General features: G+C 43.6%; 1 protein-coding gene across 1 annotated transcript in view; it reads right to left on the bottom strand.

The window, feature by feature from the left end:
• Positions 1-9583: 9583 nt before the first annotated feature.
• LOC117441108 (palladin-like) overlaps positions 9584-24787 on the bottom strand; it is a 19636-nt gene continuing 4432 nt past the window's right edge. The window contains exons 2-4 of the mRNA XM_034077308.1: positions 24087-24759; positions 21967-22178; positions 9584-9613 (exon numbers count right to left, since the gene is read on the bottom strand). Of these exons, the coding sequence (XP_033933199.1) occupies positions 9607-9613; positions 21967-22178; positions 24087-24758 (891 nt within the window). The 5' untranslated portion in view covers position 24759 and the 3' untranslated portion in view covers positions 9584-9606. The remainder of the gene's footprint in view (positions 9614-21966; positions 22179-24086; positions 24760-24787) is intronic.

The raw sequence follows: 24787 nt of genomic DNA, 5'->3' as shown, positions 1-24787 counted from the left end.
AGTCCTCTCCTGCTGATGTTCAGGTGTATATCAGTGTGTAGTGTCTCTACTTTAAAGAGTCCTCTCCTGCTGATGGTCAGGTGTCTATCAGTATGTAGTGTCTCTACTTTAAAGAGTCCTCTCCTGCTGATGTTCAGGTGTCTATCAGTATGTCGTGTCTCTACTTTAAAGAGTCCTCTCCTGCTGATGTTCAGGTGTCTATCAGTATGTAGTGTCTCTACTTTAAAAAGTCCTCTCCTGCTGATGTTCAGGTGTATATCAGTATGTAGAGTCTCTACTTTAAAGAGTCCTCTCCTGCTGATGTCCAGGTGTATATCAGTATGTAGTGTCTCTACTTTAAAGAGTCCTCTCCTGCTGATGATCAGGTGTATATCAGTATGTAGTGTCTCTACTTTAAAGAGTCCTCTCCTGCTGATGTTCAGGTGTATAATCAGTATGTAGTGTCTCTACTTAAAGAGTCCTCTCCTGCTGATGTTCAGGTGTATATCAGTATGTAGTGTCTCTACTTTAAAGAGTCCTCTCCTGCTGATGTTCAGGTGTATATCAGTGTGTAGTGTCTCTACTTTAAAGAGTCCTCTCCTGCCTGATGTTCAGGTGGATATCAGTATGTAGTGTCTCTACTTTAAGAGTCCTCTCCTGCTGATGTCCAGGTGTATATCAGTTACGTAGTGTCTCTACTTTAAAGAGTCCTCTCCTGCTGATGTTCAGGTGTATATCAGTAACGTAGTGTCTCTACTTTAAAGAGTCCTCTCCTGCTGATGTTCAGGTGTATATCAGTAACGTAGTGTCTCTACTTTAAAGAGTCCTCTCCTGCTGATGTTCAGGGTGTATATCAGTGTGTAGTGTCTCCACTTTAAAGAGTCCTCTCCTGCTGATGTTCAGGTGTATATCAGTGTGTAGTGTCTCCACTTTAAAGAGTCCTCTCCTGCTGATGTTCAGGTGTATATCAGTGTGTAGTGTCTCCACTTTAAGAGTCCTCTCCTGCTGATGTTCAGGTGTATATCAGTATGTAGGTCTCTACTTTAAAGAGTCCTCTCCTGCTGATGTTCAGGTGTATATCAGTATGTAGTGTCTCTACTTTAAAGAGTCCTCTCCTGCTGATGTTCAGGTGTATATCAGTGTGTAGTGTCTCTACTTTAAAGAGTCCTCTCTGCTGATGTTCAGGTGTATATCAGTGTGTAGTGTCTCTACTTTAAAGAGTCCTCTCCTGCTGATGGTCAGGTGTCTATCAGTATGTAGTGTCTCTACTTTAAAGAGTCCTCTCCTGCTGATGTTCAGGTGTATATCAGTATGTAGTGTCTCTACTTTAAAGAGTCCTCTCCTGCTGATGTTCAGGTGTATATCAGTATGTAGTGTCTCTACTTTAAAGAGTCCTCTCCTGCTGATGTTCAGGTGTATATCAGTATGTAGTGTCTCTACTTTAAAGAGTCCTCTCCTGCTGATGTTCAGGTGTATATCAGTATGTAGTGTCTCTACTTTAAAGAGTCCTCTCCTGCTGATGTTCAGGTGTATATCAGTATGTAGTGTCTCTACTTTAAAGAGTCCTCTCCTGCTGATGTTCAGTGTATATCAGTATGTAGTGTCTCTACTTTAAAGAGTCCTCTCCTGCTGATGTTCAGGTGTATATCAGTATGTAGTGTCTCTACTTTAAAGAGTCCTCTCCTGCTGATGTTCAGGTGTCTGTGTGTGTGTGTGTGTGTGGTGTGTGTGGTGGTGTGTGTGTGTGTGTGTGTGTGTGTGTGTGTGTGTGTGTGTGTGTGTGTGTGTGTGTGTGTGTGTGTGTGTGTGTGTGTGTGTGTGTGTGTGTGTGTGTGTGTGAGGCTAAATATGTGATAAAGTATTGTTGAGATATCTCAGCCGACAACGACGTAGCAAAACACATTCATCTCCGACAGAGCCTCGTCAGCAGATGTGTTGATACGCATCTGCTCAAAGATACTGAGAATAGCCATTTATGTGCAGCCGGAAAAGATAAAGACGGACGATTACACGCCTTCAAAATATGACTACACCCAGAGAGACAGGAAGCAGACAAGGGGCGAACACCTTTCAAAATAAATCAGGAAAACAACCAGACCGTGACGCTTCAAAATAAAACTGAAAATAATACACAATAGTTTTATTTGAGAAATGTTGGATTTTAAATGTTCTCTTTGCTCAAACACCTACCAATAAATAGTGAAAGCAATGAAACCAAATGTTTTTAGTCTTCATTTTGTAACCCCATGACTGTCGCGTCCTGTTAGACTCTCTGTCTGTAAACTCTCACTGTTTTCATGTTGCCCTTACGTTTCGGACAAATGTTCCCCGTTTAAAATTCATTTGAGTTTAGTTCACCCCCCCCCAGCCCCCCAGAGTCATTCCAGGCTGCCTCATTATTTAGAGCTTACAAATAAAATGACATCGTGTCTGCTTTCTCTCTCTCCTGCAGAGATCAGATGAGACACGGGGGAGAGTTAACTTACCTTCTTCCTGAAGGACAGCAGCTGAGTCCTGGGACTCTTTAAAGTAGAGACTCTACATCCTGATATACACCTGAAAATCAGCAGGAGAGGACTCTTTAAAGTAGAGACACTACGTACTGATATACACCTGAACATCAGCAGGAGAGGACTCTTTAAAGTAGAGACACTACATACTGATATACACCTGAACATCAGCAGGAGAGGACTCTTTAAAGTAGAGACACTACATACTGATATACACCTGAACATCAGCAGGAGAGGACTCTTTAAAGTAGAGACACTACATACTGATATACACCTGAACATCAGCAGGAGAGGACTCTTTAAAGTAGAGACACTAAATACTGATATACACCTGAACATCAGCAGGAGAGGACTCTTTAAAGTAGAGACACTACATACTGATATACACCTGAACATCAGCAGGAGAGGACTCTTTAAAGTAGAGACACTACATACTGATATACACCTGAACATCAGCAGGAGAGGAACTCTTTAAAGTAGAGACACTACATACTGATATACACCTGAACATCAGCAGGAGAGGACTCTTTAAAGTAGAGACACTACATACTGATATACACCTGAACATCAGCAGGAGAGGACTCTTTAAAGTAGAGACACTACATACTGATATACACCTGAACATCAGCAGGAGAGGACTCTTTAAAGTAGAGACACTACGTACTGATATACACCTGAACATCAGCAGGAGAGTACTCTTTAAAGTAGAGACACTACATACTGATATACACCTGAACATCAGCAGGAGAGGACTCTTTAAAGTAGAGACACTACATACTGATATACACCTGCACATCAGCAGGAGAGGACTCTTTAAAGTAGAGACACTACATACTGATATGGACTCTTTAAAGAAACACACGGTAAAAAGGATAAATCAAATCAGACTGAGGACGGCTGAGTCAGGGAAACAAAGAGTCCTTCCTTAAACACGGAGATTAGGCGAGGCAGCGCACGTTCATTGAAACAACATTTCAACACGAGGCAATTGAAAACCGTCGGAGGCCCGAAGACATCGTGCAACATCAAGTACATCGATAACAGTCATTACAGAACCAGAGGGTTCAAACTGAACCAGCTAACGGAGTGAGCGTGAAGTCGCCCTGCAGCCACAGGTATGATGAGACACTGGACGCATCGCTGCCGTCAGGTCTCCAGCTGAAAGAGGGGGCGGTGAGCTCTCTGGGAGAGTTCAGATACGTGGAGAATGATATCTGACCGCTGGCTCTCCGTGACGATGATCTGAAACACTCATCCTGTCTCCGTGTTGGCCCTACAGCAGGGAGAGGGCTGAGTGACACGTTGCTTCAAATCCTACAGAAACATCAGTCCTCTGACTTCATAGGAGAGCAAATCTAGAGCACCTGAGTGAAGAGGAAGAGGAGGAGGAGGAGGAGGCCCCTCTGTGTAGAGGGAGGCTCTTTACACAGAGGGGCCTCATGTTGAAGAGACATGAACAAGATGATTTTGCATAATAGGTCCCCTTTAACATCCACCGTCCACCAGGGGTCGGCAACCCGCGGCCCTTTCAGCCCTCTGCTCTGGCTCCCTTGAGCTTAGACAAAAATAAGAAGGAAATAAAATAAAAGTATTTGTAGGACTATTTATATTTTGTTGGTTGAAAATGTTTCGTATGTTGTATTTTGAGGTGATACTGTGACACATAAATAAAAAACAAAACGGTTTTAATTAGGTCAACTAAAATATGCGTCACATCCTGCTCCGGTCCCGCGCGAGCGCCTTTTCTTGGAGGCGAATAACCTGACCCCCGGCCCGATGAGCGAACTATGGATAAATCAAAGAAAAGTACCGGAGGAACACAGGATTTAGTTCTGCGTGGACAGAGTTATCTGCTTTCACAGCAAGCGATGCTGGTTTACCGGGATGTCTGATATGTGGAGAGAAGTTGTCAACGGTGGTGCAGCCTTTACGTATCGAGGAACAACACGGAGAGGAAGCCAGCTGACGATCGTCAGTCATAATTCAATGGGTATGCAATTTATTTCAGAAACACTTGTTATATTCCATGGAATGCTCTTAACGTCCCGATAGCAATGAATATATTAAATGCTTTGACAATAAATACATACATAAAGTAATCTCTGGAAGCCGTGGCGCTGTAAAAAGCACGACCAATCATCTGCCTCGGCCGGCTAAAGTAGCTGGATGGCCTACCTGCCTGTCAGCCTTCCATCTGTGCACAAATTTATCTCGTGCCCTCATTGGTCATGTGCGCGTTCATGTGTGTTGGAGGAGGCACTCTGTGAGGAAGTCTGAAGGAAGAGGCAGATTTTTTCCAGTTGTGTATTTTCAAATTCTAGCGCACTCGAGCTGGTTTCTCCATTCTTACCTTTAACTCTTTTTAGGGTGCAGATATATGTTTTATTTATTTCAAAGTGGGCCCATTTAATAATATTTGTTTCCCCTTCCAATGTGCAGAGGACTCCCCAAGGGCTGTGTTTAATTTATTTTAAAGTAGGCCTGTGTATTATTTTTAATTCTCCTTATAAGAGTTCTTTGTTTCTTATTAGAGGTTAACAGTTTTATATCATGTAATAAATAGCCTAATAAATGCAAAAAAACTGTAGTTTTTGTTTGATATAACAATAAAAAAACTATGAAATATGTTTTGCGGCTCCAGACAAAAACATTTTTTGGAAAAAGGAGTAAAATGGCTCTTTTGGTCAAAAAGGTTGCAGACCCCTGACCTACAGTATGCGATGTGTCCTCCTGTCTAAACTGGGGTTCTGTCCGTCTCTCTCTCTCTCTCTCTCTCTCTCTCTCTCTCTCTCTCTCTGTCTGTCTGTGTGTGTGTGTGTGTGTGTGTGTGTGTGTGTGTGTGTGTGTGTGTGTGTGTGTGTGTGTGTGTGTGTGTGTGTGTGTGTGTGTGTGTGGTGTGTGTGTGTGTGTGTGTGTGTGTGTGTGTGTGTGTGTGTGTGTGTGTGTGTGTGTGTGTGTGTGTGTGTGTGTGTGTGTGTGTGTGTGTGTGTGTGTGTGTGTGTGTGTGTGTGTGTGTGTGTGTGTGTGTGTGTGCGCTGCTGCGCACACAGCAGCATCAGAGTAATAACACGGAGCAGCATCAGATCCTGAAATAGCTCTGAGCCACAATCCAGAAGATTCTGTGAGTCTGCAGAGAAACAGTCATCAGGCAACAACTGGTTAGAGAGGCTCTCTGTGACGACACACACACACACACACACACACACACACGCACACACACAGACACGCACGCACACACAGTCTCTCTCACACACACACACACGCACGCACACACAGTCTCTCTCACACACACAGACACACACACACGCACGCACACACACACAGTCTCTCTCACACACACACGCACACACACAGACACACACACACACACGCACGCACACACAGTCTCTCTCACACACACACACACACACGCACACACACGCACGCACACACAGTCTCTCTCACACACACACACACGCATAGTCTTTCTCTCTCACACACACATACCATGTATACATCACTTCAGGGACATTACATTGACTTACATGCATTTCCTGGAGACTTATCCTAACCTTAACCAGCACATGCCTAACCTAACACACACACACACACACACACACACACACACACACACACACACACTCACTCATTCCAGCAGATCATCTTAACCCACAACTAGAAGAAGTGGAAAGTCCAGAATGACTTCACACTGAAAGGATGATGAGACACACGCGTCCCCACAGCGGAGCGGGTCGTTATGAAGGAGGCCTTCGTGCCATCAGACCCTCGGGAGCACCAACGAGGAAGAAAGGGGGAGTCGGATCGCCGGTAGAAATAGAAAAAGGCTGCGACCAACAATGGCTGTTATCTAGCTCAGTGTTTCTCAAACTTTTTCATACCAAGGACACTTAACCAATAAAAAAACACTCGCGGACCTCCTATCTCCACAAATATCCAAAATCACATCGTTTTTCTGGAACAGATTAATAATGGCCTGAAAGTGGTACAGACACGTGGCAATATGTGTGACGAAGGTGTTGCGCTGGGCTATATCATGCAATTGAAAAGGAAACTTAAGCTCACTCCATTGCGGAGATATTCCCGTGATTGTGCGGAAAACTTAAATTCATTTATTTATTTCAAATGTGAAATTTTACCAATATACTCACGGACCACTTGGGGGCGCTCACCAGTGGTCCGCGGACCACACTTTGAGAAGCACTGATCTAGCTGATGACTCGATGCACGGTGTGGGTATGCAATGTGAGAACGACCCCAGAGTCCCAGGTGATGAGTTTAAAAGTCCAAAGATATGCACTCTAATATGAAACCGAGAGAAGCAGCCATTTTTCTGAGTTTAGAGGCTGAAAACGTGTTATTTTCCGTAGAGCCACTTCCTGTTAGTGCACTTATTGTAGGAAAGCTAGAAACATATCAGATTTCTTTCCGAAAAGTGTGTAAAATATGTCAGAAGCTTTGTGTAAAAGTCTGTTAGAAAAGTCCATCCTAGAGTCCCAGGTGATGAGTTTAAAAGTCCAAAGATATTCACTCTAATATGAAACAGAGAGAAGCTTTTCTAGGCTGAGAACTTCCTTTTAAAAATAGTATTCTGTAGTGCCACTTCCTTTTAGTCCACTCATTAGGCGCTTTCACACCGGAGTACTTTTCCCAGAATAGTTCCGGTAGTTCTTGGGATTTTGCGTTCACACCAAAAATATCTGGAACTAGAACCTAGTTCTCGGGAACCTTTCCCCCCCCCCCCAGATAGTCCCTAGAGAGCAGGGACTATCTGGGGAGGAAAAGGTTCCAATGTCTGATTGGCTGGGCGAATTGCAAACCACGCCCCGTAACACTCAGAAGACTTTTGTCAAGCCGCCATTTTATTTGCTGGCATTAGCATTATTAGCATTAGCCCAGCGCACCGACTTCGGGTGGCAGTATACGACGTGAAGTGGTTTGTGGCCTGCCAGCAATCCCGAAGAAGAAGAAGAAGAAAAAGTCGTCAGCGGCTTAATTTGCGTATCTGGGACTTATTCCAGTGTGAACGCGATTTACTAGGACAGTTCCGGGACTAAAGAGTTCGGCGGGACTAAGTACCGGGACTAAGCACGGCAAAGTACTTGGTGAGAAAGCGGCTCTTGTTGGGAAACTAGAAAAATATCAGATATCTTTTCCGAAAAGTGTAAAATATGTCAGAAGCTTCGTGTAAAAGTGTGTGAGAAAAGTCACCCCAGAGTCCCAGGTGATGAGTTTAACGTCCAAAGATATTCACTTCAATATGACGAGAGAGACACAGAAGTTACACACGTTACTTTCACCATTCATCCATTATAAACATATTTGACATTAGTTTCTGTTGAGCTACGTTCGATCAGCCGCCTCATCGTGGTAGTTCTGAGAAGATGTCAGAAGAGTATAGGTGTCGGAGTCAAAGCCTTTAAATGTCCAACGATTAGAGACGAACAGACTTTAAAGACGTTTCTGCAGGAAAGCATTTCAATACAGCTCAAACCTTCACACACACATAGAAACGAGGGAGAAGGTGAAAGGTCACACGCCGCTGACTTTCCAGGGGAACTTAGATTTATCAATTATTGAAATGTGTAACTACAGAGGACTTTGCTTCATGCGCGTGTTTCAGCAGGTCACGGAGACGGAGGAGTCTCTTTTGACTCTAAGCTGCGTCAGATTGAGTTAATAGTAGGGATGCCAGCGATTATTCGAATATTCGTGCAGCTGCAGCTGCTACACACCGACCCCGCCCCCCCCCTCTCCCTCACACGTGCGACTAAAGATGAACAAAGCGGCAGGTAGAAAGAGTTCCTCCTCGTGGAACTACTTCGAACTTACAAGTCCAAAGGAAGTTAAATGCAAGCTCTGCGAAAAGACGTTGGTCTATCACAGCTCAACCTCAACAATGCGTTCGCATTTGAGTGCGAAGCCAACGAGGTTACAGAGAAAGACGCAGCACAGCCGGCCATTACCAACTTCACTTCAAGGCCACGTCGTTGTGATGACATGCTTGTTTGTTGTTTGTGCTGTTAAACATCTTCCAGTAAAGAAAACAACGGAATTCCTTTTGTCTGAGTTTTTTTTTTTGTCTCCCGCGGGGGGGGCGGGGGTCGAATAATCGATTATTATTCGCCAGGGCTGCCGAATAATCGATTTTGATCATGGTCAGTTTCTGGCAACCCTAGTTAATAGCTCATTTCCATCTGCAGGTACACAACAACACACACGACAACACACACGAAACACAATGTCTGCCACACACACTATTTCAGAACAGATGAAAGTACAGGTCAACAAACTGGAAAAACTTAAAATCTCCGACAATTATTGAGTGGAGGGAAAGGCTCGTTGAACAGGTCTACACAATGGAGACCGAGTCTATACACGAGGATGGACTCCTTCATCAAAAGGAGGAAGGGTGTTAAAAGATACCTGGATGTCCAGCTCGTTGGAAATGGACGTTTTAATTAGTTGAGTTTCAAAAGAACACAATGGGAAATGTCCCCGTGTAACCGATCCTGCTGAAGACGGCACTCCTTGTGTGAAACGCTTTTATTTACTTTACTATTATCAATTTATTTTGTATAATTATCTTATTTAAATTTGTAACTGTTTTATTTTATTACCTTTTGTTTGTATTATTATTATTATTATTATGACATGTTACTTGTTAGACGCTTTAATCCCACAGGACACAACGACATGCTGACTGCAGTGGGGTTTGAACCTGCGCTCCCCTGATCCCAACACCAACGCACTATCCACTGCGCCACACTCATATTCTCTTTTACCGTATTATTATTTGTCATTTGAATGGAAAAGTCCTAAGTCAGGATATGTCTTGATTTGTAAAAAATGTAATTAAAAAAAGTACAGGTTATTAAAAAAGTACATAGTACAGTTAAAATATAAGGATGTGTCTCACTCCAGATGCAGACGTGTTCTACTGAACTTCCAGCACAAGCATTTCATTGCCATTTCTACACTGTAGCTTCGTGCATGACAATAACACCTTTGAGTGTTGAATCTTCTCAGTCTGGTTTTGGACACTGTGCTGCCATCTAGTGGCAGCTCCCAACGCAGGAAGTGACAGGAAGCAGAAACCCCATCAGACCAGACACTTCTGTTAACAGCTGGAAGAAAAAAGACCAAAGAATACGTTGCTTTCATTCATGATTCCCTTAAGTTACAGGTTCAAAGGTCAAAGATGGGTTCAGGTAACGATAACACGGGAAGGATGAAAGGAATATCAGAAGGTTAGAAAAGTGTCAAAATAACTATAATCTCCCAGGAAGCCTAGAGGTCGAGGAAAGAGAGTCTGGAGAGACGTTTCCAAACGTCTGGATCAAACGTCCAGAAAGCTGAAGGTCCGCCGTGACGCTGACCGCTGCTCAATCCAGGCTGAAGACCTTCTGTTCCTGAACTATTCACATCTCACTCTGTACCCGTTACTCAGGTACCTGGTACTCGTGTACCCGTTACTCAGGTACCCGGTACTCAGGTACCCGTTACTCGTGTACCCGTTACTCAGGTACCTGGTACTCGTGTACCCGTTACTCGTGTACCCGGTACTCAGGTACCTGGTACTCGTGTACCCGTTACTCGTGTACCCGTTACTCAGGTACCTGGTACTCGTGTACCCGTTACTCGTGTACCCGGTACTCAGGTACCTGGTACTCGTGTACCCGTTACTCGTGTACCCGTTACTCAGGTACCTGGTACTCGTGTACCCGTTACCCAGGTACCCGGTACTCGTGTACCCGTTACTCGTGTACCCGGTACTCAGGTACCTGGTACTCGTGTACCCGGTACTCGTGTACCCGGTACTCAGGTACCTGTTACTCAGGTACCTGAGTACCAGGTACCTGAGTAACAGGTACCTGAGTACCAGGTACCTGTTACTCAGGTACCTGAGTAACGGGTACCTGGTACTCAGGTACCTGAGTAACGGGTACCTGGTACTCAGGTACCTGAGTAACGGGTACCTAAGTACCAGGTACCCGTTACTCAGGTACCTGAGTACCAGGTACCCGTTACTCAGGTACCTGAGTACCGGGTACCTGAGTAACAGGTACCTTGAGTACCAGGTACCTGTTACTCAGGTACCTGAGTCAAGGTACCTGAGTACCAGGTACCCGTTACTCAGGTACCTGAGTACCAGGTACCCGTTACTCAGGTACCTGGTACTCGTGTACCCGGTACTCGTGTACCCGGTACTCAGGTACCCGTTACTCGTGTACCTGGTACTCGTGTACCCGGTACTCGTGTACCCGTTACTCGTGTACCCGTTACTCAGGTACCCGGTACTCGTGTACCCGTTACTCGTGTACCTGAGTAACGGGTACCTGGTACTCAGGTACCCGTTAGCTCAGGTACCTGAGTAACAGGTACCTGGTACTCAGGTACCTGAGTAACGGGTACACGAGTAACGGGTACACGAGTACCAGGTACACGAGTAACAGGTACCTGGTACTCAGGTACTGAGTAAACGGGTACCTGGTACTCAGGTACCCGTTACTCAGGTACCTGAGTAACGGGTACCTGGTACTCAGGTACCTGGTACTCAGGTACCCGTTGTTTGAGTCTGTTATTAATCTGTTTTCTCTTATTTTAGAGATGTGTGTTTTTGTATACCTCGGGACTATAGGGAAACAGTATTTCGATCTTTCTGCGTGTGTTACGTACTCCCCCCCCCTTTTGTTGTGCTCTTTGCTCTCTCTGCTGTGCAGGTACAGCTGGCTCCGCCTTCCCCAGGTGTTCCCAGCTGCCAATCAGCCGAGCATAAAAGAGGAGACTGAAGGAAGAGGCCGATCACTACTCCGGATGTCTCTGCTGTGTCAGAGCTCCTTTGCCTTTTTGTTGTGTTTCCTGGAGGACCTGTTAGCGTTAGGTTTTCGCGGCTTTATTTCTCCCGTTAGGTTCTGTGTGATTTTGGGTCGCGGAGGAAGGCTCTGGATCCTACGGCCCGTGGTGTGGTTGGCCCAAGTCCCCTCCGTCTTTTTGTTTGTTTACCTGTCCTCCAGTGTATGTTTTATGATTGTGGCAATAAATGTATGATCACCGTTTAGTGCCTATGTGTTGTGTACTTTTGTTTTATGTTGCGGACTGCCTCACGAGCCACTACTATTGAGTAGGGAGGCGGGTCGTAACAGCGTGTACAAACATATTTTGAGGTTGACAATAAAGTTGATTTTTATTATTATTCATTAAAAGCGCTTTAAGCGGCATCTCATGTCATGAGATATGAGAACGCTTGCACTGCGCAGAAACCCTCCATCAAACAAAGCATTTAGATTATCCTCCACTCTGCCCGTGCATCACCGTCTGAATCAAAAGCATCACGTCGTGGCACCTTGCCTCCACACCAATGGAATGAACTAAAAGCCTCAAATCTGATTTACATAAAACATTCCTTTGACACTTATGACATTACTTTGCAGGGTACGAGGCACAACAGAAATAAGTCCTGAAAGGCGCTATATACATTTAAGATATTATTATTATTATTAAAAGGCAAAGTTCTTCACAACAATTCCTACTTTTCCCCGCATTCTCTGCATGATATAAGGCCTGAGCTTCCCCATGCTACCTTCATGTTCCCCATAAGGTGTGGGAGATATGAAACTTCTTGTTGTTGCATTGCCTGAATTCCTGCGCTGGCTCCTGTCGGCCCGCAGACTATTTATACAGAGAGGCCCCTCGCCCTCAGGGGGCCACTCTTCATGTCTTCTGATAGCACAGACACCTCAAAGACAGCTAACCTCTTTAACTCTTTCAGCTGAGACGGGAGGTCGTGGAGTACAAATACTTTGTTACTGTACTTAAGTACATGTTTCTAGTATCTGTACTTTACTCCACTACTTATTTTTCTGACCACTTTCTACTTTGACTTCTTACATGTTGAACTCAAATACCTGTACTTTCTACTTCTTACATGTTGAACTCAAATACCTGTACTTTCTACTTCTCACATGTTGAACTCAAATACCTGTACTTTCTACTTCTCTACATGTTGAACTCAAATACCTGTACTTTCTACTTCTTACATGTTGAACTCAAATACCTGTACTTTCTACTTCTTACATGTTGAACCTAAATACCTGTACTTTCTACTTCTTACATGTTGAACTCAAATACCTGTACTTTCTACTTCTCACATGTTGAACTCAAATACCTGTACTTTCTACTTCTCACATGTTGAACTTAAATACCTGAACTTTCTACTTCTTACATGTTGAACACAAATACCTGTACTTTCTACTTCTCACATGTTGAACTTAAATACCTGTACTTTCTACTTCTTACATGTTGAACACAAATACCTGTACTTTCTACTTCTCACATGTTGAACTCAAATACCTGAACTTTCTACTTCTCACATGTTGAACTCAAATACCTGAACTTTCTACTTCTCACATGTTGAACTCAAATACCTGTACTTTCTACTTCTCACATGTTGAACTCAAATACCTGTACTTTCTACTTCTCAACATGTTGAACACAAATACCTGTACTTTCTACTTCTTACATGTTGAACTCAAATACCTGTACTTTCTACTTCTCTCATGTTGAACTCAAATACCTGTACTTTCTACTTCTTACATGTTGAACACAAATACCTGTACTTTCTACTTCTCTACATGTTGAACTCAAATACCTGTACTTTCTACTTCTTACATGTTGAACTCAAATACCTGTACTTTCTACTTCTCTCATGTTGAACTCAAATACCTGTACTTTCTACTTCTTACATGTTGAACACAAATACCTGTACTTTCTACTTCTTACATGTTGAACTCAAATACCTGTACTTTCTACTTCTCTCATGTTGAACACAAATACCTGTACTTTCTACTTCTCACATGTTGAACACAAATACCTGTACTTTCTACTTCTTACATGTTGAACTCAAATACCTGTACTTTCTACTTCTCTCATGTTGAACTCAAATACTTCTTACATGTTGAACTCAAATACCTGTACTTTCTACTTCTTACAAGTTGAACCCAAATACCTGTACTTTCTACTTCTTACATGTTGAACTCAAATACTTCTTACATGTTGAACTCAAATACCTGTACTTTCTACTTCTTACAAGTTGAACCCAAATACCTGTACTTTCTACTTCTTACATGTTGAACTCAAATACCTGTACTTTCTACTTCTTACATGTTGAACTCAAATACTTCTTACATGTTGAACTCAAATACCTGTACTTTCTACTTCTTACATGTTGAACTCAAATACCTGTACTTTCTACTTCTTACATGTTGAACTCAAATACCTGTACTTTCTACTTCTCACATGTTGAACACAAATACCTGTACTTTCTACTTCTCACATGTTGAACTCAAATACCTGTACTTTCTACTTCTCACATGTTGAACTCAAATACCTGTACTTTCTACTTCTTACATGTTGAACCCAAATACCTGTACTTTCTACTTCTCACATGTTGAACACAAATACCTGTACTTTCTACTTCTCTCATGTTGAACTCAAATACCTGTACTTTCTACTTCTTACATGTTGAACTCAAATACCTGTACTTTCTACTTCTTACATGTTGAACTCAAATACCTGTACTTTCTACTTCTCACATGTTGAACTCAAATACCTGTACTTTCTACTTCTCTCATGTTGAACCCAAATACCTGTACTTTCTACTTCTCACATGTTGAACTCAAATACCTGTACTTTCTACTTCTCACATGTTGAACCCAAATACCTGTACTTTCTACTTCTTACATGTTGAACTCAAATACCTGTACTTTCTACTTCTCACATGTTAACCCAAATACCTGTACTTTCTACTTCTTACATGTTGAACTCAAATACCTGTACTTTCTACTTCTCTCATGTTGAACTCAAATACTTGTACTTTCTACTTCTTACATGTTGAACACAAATACCTGTACTTTCTACTTCTCTCATGTTGAACTCAAATACCTGTACTTTCTACTTCTTACATGTTGAACACAAATACCTGTACTTTCTACTTCTCACATGTTGAACACAAATACTTGTACTTTCTACTTCTTACATGTTGAACTCAAATACCTGTACTTTCTACTTCTCACATGTTGAACTCAAATACCTGTACTTTCTACTTCTCACATGTTGAACACAAATACCTGTACTTTCTACTTCTCACATGTTGAACTCAAATACCTGTACTTTCTACTTCTCTCATGTTGAACTCAAATACCTGTACTTTCTACTTCTTACATGTTGAACTCAAATACTTGTACTTTCTACTTCTCACATGTTGAACTCAAATACCTGTACTTTCTACTTCTTACATGTTGAACTCAAATACCTGTACTTTCTACTTCTCACATGTTGAACTCAAATACCTGTACTTTCTACTTCTTACATGTTGAACTCAAATACCTGTACTTTCTACTTCTTACATGTTGAACACAAATACTTGTACTTTCTACTTCTCACATGTTGAACTCAAATACCTGTACTTTCTACTTCTTACATGTTGAACTCAAATACCTGTACTTTCTACTTCTCACATGTTGAACTCAAATACCTGTACTTTCTACTTCTTACATGTTGAACTCAAATACCTGTACTTTCTACTTCTCACATGTTGAACACAAATACTTGTACTTTCTACTTCTTACATGTTGAACTCAAATACCTGTACTTTCTACTTCTCACATGTTGAACACAAATACTTGTACTTTCTACTTCTTACATGTTGAACTCAAATACCTGTACTTTCTACTTCTCACATGTTGAACTCAAATACCTGTACTTTCTACTTCTCACATGTTGAACTCAAATACCTGTACTTTCTACTTCTCACATGTTGAACACAAATACCTGTACTTTCTACTTCTCTCATGTTGAACTCAAATACCTGTACTTTCTACTTCTTACATGCTGAACTCAAATACCTGTACTTTCTACTTCTCTCATGTTGAACTCAAATACCTGTACTTTCTACTTCTTACATGTTGAACTCAAATACCTGTACTTCTACTTCTCTCATTTCCAAACAGCTGGTTCCTTTAGTCTGAATGTGTGTTGGTGCGTGGTCATTATTCTTCAGAGTCACTGCGTGCCTATTGGTTGGAACACGATCCGTGTATCCATCACTTCCTGGTCTTCTCTAAAGAAGAGGGACCAATGGAAACGTTGTCATGTTGCCGTTGGTCACCATGGAAACATTCATTAGCTAACAATGACTTTATTGTTCTATTAATGTAAAGGGAGGTCAGGTACTCTTTAAAACAGCTGCTAGTTATGGGTACTTTCTACTGAAGGACACTTCAAAGCCTCTTTACTTTGACTTGAGTAAAGAAGTTAGTCAGTACTTCTACTTTCACCAGAGTATTTTTAAACACGAGTATCTGTACTTCTACTTGAGTAAAGGATGTGTGTACTTCTACTTGAGTAAAGGATGTGTGTACTTCTGCTTGAGTAAAGGATGTGTGTACTTCTACTTGAGTAAAGGATGTGTGTACTTCTGCTTGAGTAAAGGATGTGTGTACTTCTACTTGAGTAAAGGATGTGTGTACTTCTGCTTGAGTAAAGGATGTGTGTACTTCTACTTGAGTAAAGGATGTGTGTACTTCTACCTGAGTAAAGGATGTGTGTACTTCTACTTGAGTAAAGGATGTGTGTACTTCTACCTGAGTAAAGGACGTGTGTACTTCTACTTGAGTAAACGCATTAGTTTCGTGAATCATAAGGCATTTGTAAAACTTGTTGAGTTTGTTCGTACGGCAGGAACGTACGGGTTAAAGGAACATCACTTTAGGGAACATCACAAGTTCCCAAAAGACACCACGTGTGTCAGGGGGAAGTTGAGTGCAATGGGTATAAATACATGCACAAGATATCCAAACTTTAAATAGATTACTAATAATACAGTGACTGAATAAAGTCCGGCTACCAGACGGAGCTGTTCTGAATATCAGCGTCTGTGAAGTCGAGACAGAAGAGGATTCAAGCTGCGCTATCTCTAACATCCAGCAGGGGGCCACTCAGATTGTTGAGAAGTCTATGAGGAAATGTTCCTACTTCTCTCTCTCTTTGTTACCGTCCACACGGCGGCGTGCGTTGAAGCTTCAACGCTTCTGCCCGTTCGCTTTGAATGGGGTGACGTCACGCTTTGCCGAACTGCATTGTGGGAGCGTTGCTTCGCGTGGCTCGCTTCAAAAGTTGCGCAATGTTCAACTTTTGAAGCTTCGGCGGAAGCGCCAGCCAATCAAATCATATGCCAGTACAAGCTCTCGCCAATCAAACCGCTGCTTGTGTGTCCGGGGCGGGAGATTCATGTGATTGGTTGTTGGTCGAGTTTCAGACACGCCCACCGGCAAGCTTCAACGCACGCCGCCGTGTGGACGCTGCGTGTGAGAAAATGTTCCTACTTCTCTCTTTATTTATTACCTCAGTAAACATTTCAATTATGAGTTCAAGGTCTCAATCTCTAGCTTTACGTCCTCCAAACAGCATGATGTTCATTTACCGGTGATTGACAGGTCGCTTTCACGCTGTTTTCTGTGTTTCATCGAACAACTTTAACCCTTTGTGTTTTCACTTCATTCAAGTTCATTGTATCTAAGAAGGTGGCGAATAAAACCAAAAGAGCAAGGGTGACAGCTATGTTGACGGCTAAGGCCACACGGAGACGAAAAAGTAGTTTTTTAAAAAGTCTTAGGTCCACACGTGGCGTACACACGGAGCCGCAAGCGTTTCGTCCTCAGACTTACCCACTTTGGGAGCCGTTATCGAAGTTATCGGATTCGGGCTCCAAATCCGCGTTTTCATGTCGGCATCGTGTGGACGAACCGTCTATACGTTAGAGAACGTTAGCGGATTCAACTGATGTCATCTCCGTGTGGACGGGGCCTAAAACTCATGGCCAAAAAAACAAGATGGTTACGGTCAAGAACCAAGAACCAAGATGGTGCATCTGTTGACAGCTAAAAACTATGAAGGTGACGGCTATGGCTACCACTAAAACTATGATGAGGCCTTCCTCCTCTGTGTCCTAAAAAAAAGTGAAAAACCAAAAACCAAGATTTAAAACCTTCGTCCACAAAACAACGGATGCCGTCACGATGACTCTGCCAACTTACTTACATAAGCATTTCAGTGTATTGAGAAAAACATGAGGGTTAAAAGCAAAGATTAAGACGGCAATGGTCTGAGAGACACAGTTTAAAAGCAGTTCATATAGACCGTATGAGAAACAGTGAAATGCCGGATCATTATTCCCTGCTGAAATGAGGCGTTAAATATCGAGGTCAGGTATGTGTAGTAAACAGCGTGTTGACGGAGATGAGCTGACCGGTCCAGAAACAAGAGGGCAGAGTATTTATAGCTTCCTCGTGGAGAGTGCTGTAACACTTCATGCTGGTGCATCTCCTTCTGGCTCAGGTGGCAGGGTGGAAGTCCCCGTTCAACTGGAACCAGTAAACAGCACTATTCTACCTTACCTCAGCACTTTGTATCTGGCTAGTGAGTCACTTACTTCACATTGAGCTTGAGACTCTGTGAGCAGGGTGTAGCCTGACTGGTTTGATTTCTAGGAAAAAGATTGCATTTTTTTCCTAGAAATCAATGTTTAGAAAGTGGAATTTCACTTAAACAACAAAAATATTTTATTTCGCTTTCTCCTCGTCTAATCTAAGCATTTAGGCAGGTACGATTTGAAATGCCCACTTTTTAGATCTGTATCTCCTCCTGAGTGAAACGGACGTAATTGTGTTGACATCAACAGTTCCTCCTGGTATTTGTTCACAGGTATAATTAATAATAATAATAATATATAATATTTTTATAGCGCCTTTCAGGAAACCCAAGGTCGCTTTAAATGGTAAATGGACTGTACTTATATAGCACTTTATCCAGTCTTTAAGACCCCTCAAAGCGCTTTACATACGACATGTCGTTCACCCATTCACACAGAGCAGTGTATATTACTCTAGGAACTAACACGCACACACATTCACACACCGTTGGCCATCGGGAGCAACTCAGGGTTAAGTATCTGGCCCAAGGATACATCGACATGTTGGCTGCATGGGCTGGGATCGAACCCACAACCTTCTGGTGGAAAGACGACCGCACTCCCTCGCAGCCACAGTCGCTTTACAAGTCGGGTAGGGGGGGGGGGAGTAGGGGAAAAAAGGCAGACAGGTTAAGGGGGTGGGGGGGGGAAGTAGCATACACCTATTAAACTAACTATACAGTGGGGAAAGCCTTGGTAAAAAGCTGGTATCGAGTGGAGTCACTCACCACCCCCCCCCCCCCCCCCCTCCCGCATCACCTTATCTCTCCAGCTGGTGAACATCACCGACACTAAAGCTCCGGTCACACTGAGGGTCAGCACATTCCTGCACCATGCATAGAGGACCGGAGCTGCCATCGTGATACATGCAACTACATATATATACATGTTTCTATTTCTGTGCATATTTATTTATTTATAAACTAACTATTTTTAATAATTAAAGGAGGGGTAAGTTTGAGGAACCGGCTCGAGATACACTTGTTGTTATATTCCATGGAATGCTCTCAACGTCCGATAGCAATGAATATCTGAAGTGCTTTGAAGCCGTGGCGCTGGACAAAGCTCGACCAATCATCTGAGCCGGCTGAAGTAACTGGATGGCCTACCTGCCTGTCAGCCTTCCATCGGGGCACACACTGCCCTCATTGGTCACGTGCGCGTTCATGTGTGTTGGGGGAGGGGCTCTGTGAGGAAGGGGCAGATTTGTTCCGGCTGTGTATTTTCTAATTCTAGCCACTCGAGCCGGTTTCTCCATTCTTACCTACCCCACCTTTAAGGCTTGTATTTTACAAAATGTATATATTTCTGTATTACAAACTTATAATAACCCGTCCAAACAATATTTTGGCGACCTTCTCCATACAGAGTGTCCCTGCGTCCTCCAGCCGTCCAGCCGTCCTCACTTCGTCCCCAGGCTGTGTCTGTGTCTGTCCCTCAGCCGACTCAATACCCCCAGCATCAGCTCAATGCAAGAACAACGTGTTCAATGTTTGCTGTGATATATTTACTCAAATTACATCAAATCGAAAGTGCCAGTTGATCTCTGACCGCTGGAGCTTTACCTGCCGGAGGAACAAAGACTATTTACTCACGTTAGAAACACAAAAACCACAGGAACTTCAATTTGCATTCTTGCACAAAATATATAAGTTGAAGCATTTCCTATGACCGCGTCCTTTCATCTCAGATGCATCAATCAGGATGGTGCAGTGTCACGGCCCGTCCACACGGCGGCGTGTGTTGACGCTTGCCGGCGGGCGTGTCTGAAACTCGACCAACAACCAATCACATGGATCTCCCTCCCCGGACACACAAGCAGCGGATTGATTGGCTAGAGCTCGGACTGGCTTATGATCCGATTGGCTGACGCTTCTGCCGAGGCTTAAAAAGTTCAACATTGCTCAACTTTTGCAGCGAGCCACGCCAGCAAAGCTCCCACAATGCAGTTCGGCAAAAAGTGACGTCACCCCATTCAAAGTGAATGGTGAAGCGTCAACGCACGCCGCCGTGTGGACGGGCCGTGATACCCAACGATATACAGAACGTACAGAACTACATGTGTATTTTCTCTCGTTCGTTCTATTAACATCAGCATAAGACATTCAACATGGAATCCTCTTCCGGCGCCTTCATGAACCACAACCCTCTCTGTTGATCTCCAGCTCTTAGTCTGTACTGTCAGGAGAACCAGTCTGTCTGGTGAGCATGAGGAACCCACTCCTCAGATACCCCCAGCGTGCACACAGCAGAGCACAGACTATTACCTAACATGAAGACAAAGAGACCTCAGGAACTTATAACAGAAAAGATATCAAGCCTCTCAACGACCCATGTCTATCCAGCTCTGGCTTGATGCTTCCCCTCGTAAATCCCAACCCTTTCAGGACCTCAAACACTAAGGCGGGACCCAGATGCAGCTATGAAACAAAAGGTGTAGTACGTTTCACAAAAAGCTTTAAGAGCTTTCATCCAAAAGAAAAGCCAAAAGAAAACAAGGAACGACTTAACGTTGCCAAAGCAGGGAGCAGGAGGAAGGGACCGAAAGACTGCAGGGACAAACATGGAGGGCCACAAGAAAGACCACTGAACATGGAGAAAAGGGGAAGACAAGATCATATACACAGAGGGGGAGGCAGCAACACAACAACAACAACAACAACAACAACAACAGGTGAACACAAAGAGACACTCAGACACATGAAGGAAGCCCAGACACAAGGAGAACAGAATTTAAAAAATAAACCCGGAAACTAAACACTAAAATCGTGACACGGACGACCCCTCCAGCTGCGGCAGGACCTCTCACACGTTTCAACCCGCTGCGGTCCCGTTGATGAGCCTCCTCTCGTCTCCTCGTCTGTACAGTGACCATCAGGCAGGGCTGTCAAACTCAATTTCATCGCGGGCCACATCAGCATTATGGTTGCACTCAAAGGGCCGGTTGTAACTTTAAGACTATATAAAAAATACATACATAAATATTTAATATATATAAAATAATGTATTATATTACCCTATCGGATAGGATAATTAACTACGCCTGAAAGCAGAAGTCTAAGGCAAATCATTGCAAGTCTCTTCAGTGAGAATGTCACAAAATGATTTAAAAAGAAAAGCCGAAAAGAAAGAAGTGACATTTTGAAAAAAAGGAGAATTTTAAAAAAATAAGTCAAATTCTGAGAAAAAAGTCACATTTGAGATGCATTGTGGGACATGTAGTTTATGGGCAACGTGCTTCTGTATAGTGGCATGTAACCGTATAATAAACATAATATATTCTTTGCAAGCTCTTGTGGAGCCACATAAAATGAAGTTGCGGGCCGGATTTGGCCCCCGGGCCTTGAGTTTGACACCCCTGGCATAGAGGATGCACTCAAAGGGCCGGTTGTAACTATATAAATATATAATATATTTATAAAATAATGTATGATATTACATTATTGCCTCTGAATTGGATTATTATCGGATAGGATAATAACTTAGTAATGAACTTCGTCTGAAAGCAGAAATCCAGGGCAAATAATTGCAAGTCTCTTCAGTGGCATGTCACAAAACGAGATGCATTGTGGGACATGTAGTTTATGGGCAACCTGCTTCTGTAAAGCGGCATGTAACCGTATAATAAACGTATTATATTCTTTGCAAGCTCTTGCGGGGCCACATAAAATGAAGTTGTGGGCCGGATTTGGCCCCCGGGCCTTGAGTTTGAGACCCCTGCCATCAAGGCTTCTATTCCATTCCATCAGTTATTACACCAAACACGTAACCAGTCTGCGTCTGAATGCCAGATGATACGGTACATCTCTGCCTCTGCGCACTCTGAAGTCTCACGGCCTGAGGACGCATGGAGCGAGCAATGGGAGGGAAGGGATGAAGGAAAGGATGGAGGAAAGGATGGAGGACAAAGTGACGCAGACACTGAGAAGACGTGATATAAAAAGCCCCTACCTGACGAGAGGGGGGGGGTTTCCTGCGACTCTGCACTCCAGGCGGATGGGGCTCCCCTCGGCCACCTCCTGGCTCTTCAGTTTCTGCAGGAAGCAGGGGGGGGTCAGCGGGCTCTGAGACGGAGCAGCGGAGGGGGGGTGATGGAGGAGGTGGTGGGGGTACCCTGGAGGAGCGTCAGGACCCCCTGCTGGCTCGCTGGGATGCTCCTCCTCCTGCAGGTGGGAGGAAGTGGAGGACAAATACTTCGTTACTCTACTTAAGTATTAAAGACAGCGCAGCAGGAAGGCACAGACCGGGGGGAAGGCCATGACTGGAGTACTTCTTCACTAGAACAAGTCTCCTCCACCAGCAAGAAGGAAGGAGAGCAGGAGACTAACTGTAGAGTTTAAACTGCTCCTTCCTGTGGGGACTGTCCACAGATAATGTAATGTTGTGTTAACAGACAGGAGCGTTGGAGAGCACTGAGTGTCCTCTTCCAACCTGAGAGCAGCATGCTACAAAGGTATCAGCTGCAGCTGTGAACATGACAGGATGTGAGATGACCCAGAAGAGCATCAGGACTGCTTGAGGCAGATGATAGCTCTGTGATGAACATGATGACTCAGCCTCTATGGAGAGAGACATCAAGCATGCTCATTTCTGACGTGGAGCTAATCTGAAGTAAACATTGAATACTGCTTTCTGTTCCTCCATCTTGTGACTGAGTGACTCCCTCTCTGGATATCAGCGTGTGAAGGACACTGTGAAGGAACTAGTCTCTGTATGTGATGACTCCCTCTCTTGATATCAGCATGTGAAGGACACTGCTCAGGAACTAGTCTCTGTATGTGATGACTCCTTCCATCTGGAGAGGATCCCAGATACAAGGATCCTGAGAAGAAGCTCAAGCCAGGGACCAGGGAGAGTTCACATTTTTAAGTATTCAGAAAAAGTCCGAATTTTGAGATTTTAAAAATACCAACGAATTCTCTTTTTTGTTTTGACTACTTCCACAATGGAAGTAGTCAAAACAGAGAATTATTATTTTTCTCAATCTCAACAATTCGGACTTTTTCCTCAAAATTCTGACTTTTTCCTCAAAATTCTGACTTTTTCTCAAATCTCAACATTCCATGTATTTATGATCCTCTCAACAATAGAGGATCATAAATACATGGATCCTGAGGCTGAAGCTCAAGACGCTGACCAGTGATCTTTCACTTTTGTAAATTTTCAGAAAAAGTCAAAATGTTGAGATTTTGAGAAAGTCCGAATTTTTAGATCTTGAGTCCGAATTTTGAGATTTAGGGAAAAAGTCAAAATTTGAGAAAAAGCTCGAATTTTTCTGAATTTTTTTTCTTCAGATTTCAAGAAAAAAAACAACATTTAGAAAAAGTCAGAATTGTTGAGATTTTGAGAAAGTCGGAATTTGGGAGATCTTGAGAAAAAAAAAATCATAATTGAGATTTTTGAGAAAATCAAACTTTTGAGATTTTTGCGAAAAAGTCTGACATTTGAGATTTTGTAAATGACAGGATGTATGATTTTCTAGAATAACTGGTACTCCTCCATCTTGTGACTGTGTGACTCCCTCTCTTGATATCAGCATGTGAAGGACACTAGTCTCTGTATGTGATGATTGGCTCTATGAAACCTGATGTACTTATATGATTCTGTTTTCCTCAAGGTTGTGTCTTCCTGGTCGAATGTACTTATTGTGAGTCGCTTTGGATAAAAGCGTCAGCTAAATGCAATGTAATGATGTAATGATGACTTCCATTCTGGAGAGGATCCCAGACACATGGATCCTGAGGTGAAGCTCGAGCCGGAGATCAGGGAGATTTAACATTTTGAGTATTCAGGAAAAGTCCGAATTTTGAGATTGTAAAAATACCAACGAATTCTCTTTTTTGTTTTGACTACTTCCACAATGGAAGTAGTCAAAACAGAGAATTATTATTTTTCTCAATCTCAACAATTCGGACTTTTTCTCAAATCTCAACATTCCATGTATTTACGATCCTCTCAACAATAGAGGATCATAAATACATGGGTCCTGAGATGAAGCTCAAGCCGGGGACCAGGGAGATTATTCTAACAAAGAGTATCTGTACTTCTACTTGAGTAAAAGATGTGTGTACTTTTTCCGTCTCCTCCTCCTGGTGATGCTCCTCCTCCTGGTGATGCTCCTCCTCCTGGTGATGCTCCTCCTGGTGATGCTCCTCCTCCTGGTGAAGCTCCTCCTCCTCCTCCTCTTCCTCCTCCTCCTCCAGGCGGGGGTTTTGAGGAGGAGCAGGGGTCTGTTTTTGTCCGTGGGGGGTCAGGTACCCGCTGTCCGGAGAGGAGGCGTCGTCCTCCTGGTGGGCGGAGCCTCTGAAGATGGAGGACAGCTCCTCGATGAAGGTGGCGGCGCGGCTGCAGAACTCTGAGGTCGACGCCGCGCGGTCGTTTAGCTCCAGACCTTCATGAAGGAGGCGGGGCTTATCCTGTTTATAGATGGGAGGCAAGGGTTGGAGATGGAGGGTGGGCTTCTCCACCTCTCTGGACGTGTGTTTAATGAGGGGCGGGGCTTCAGATGCTGCACCATCGCCTTCAGATGGAGAGGAAGCTTTAGTTTGGGGGTGTTCAGCAGTTGTAGAGGATTCTGGGTCCTCTAATGTTCCCCCGAAGGCCTCCAGGGCCAGGTCCAGGCTGCGGTGGATCTCCTCTGCACTCAGGAAGGCCGTGAGGTCAGCGAACCCCTCCTCCAGCTCTGGGTCCAGGTGCGGACCCTCAGAGGACGCCTCGGGCGGGTTCCAGCTCCCGTCCTGCATCCTGAAACAGAGAGAGGCTGGTGTTAGCA

This window comes from Pseudochaenichthys georgianus, unplaced genomic scaffold, assembly GCF_902827115.2.
Source record: "Pseudochaenichthys georgianus unplaced genomic scaffold, fPseGeo1.2 scaffold_1489_arrow_ctg1, whole genome shotgun sequence".
Taxonomy (NCBI): Eukaryota; Metazoa; Chordata; class Actinopteri; order Perciformes; family Channichthyidae; genus Pseudochaenichthys; species Pseudochaenichthys georgianus.
This window is presented reverse-complemented; position numbering and strand designations above follow the sequence as displayed.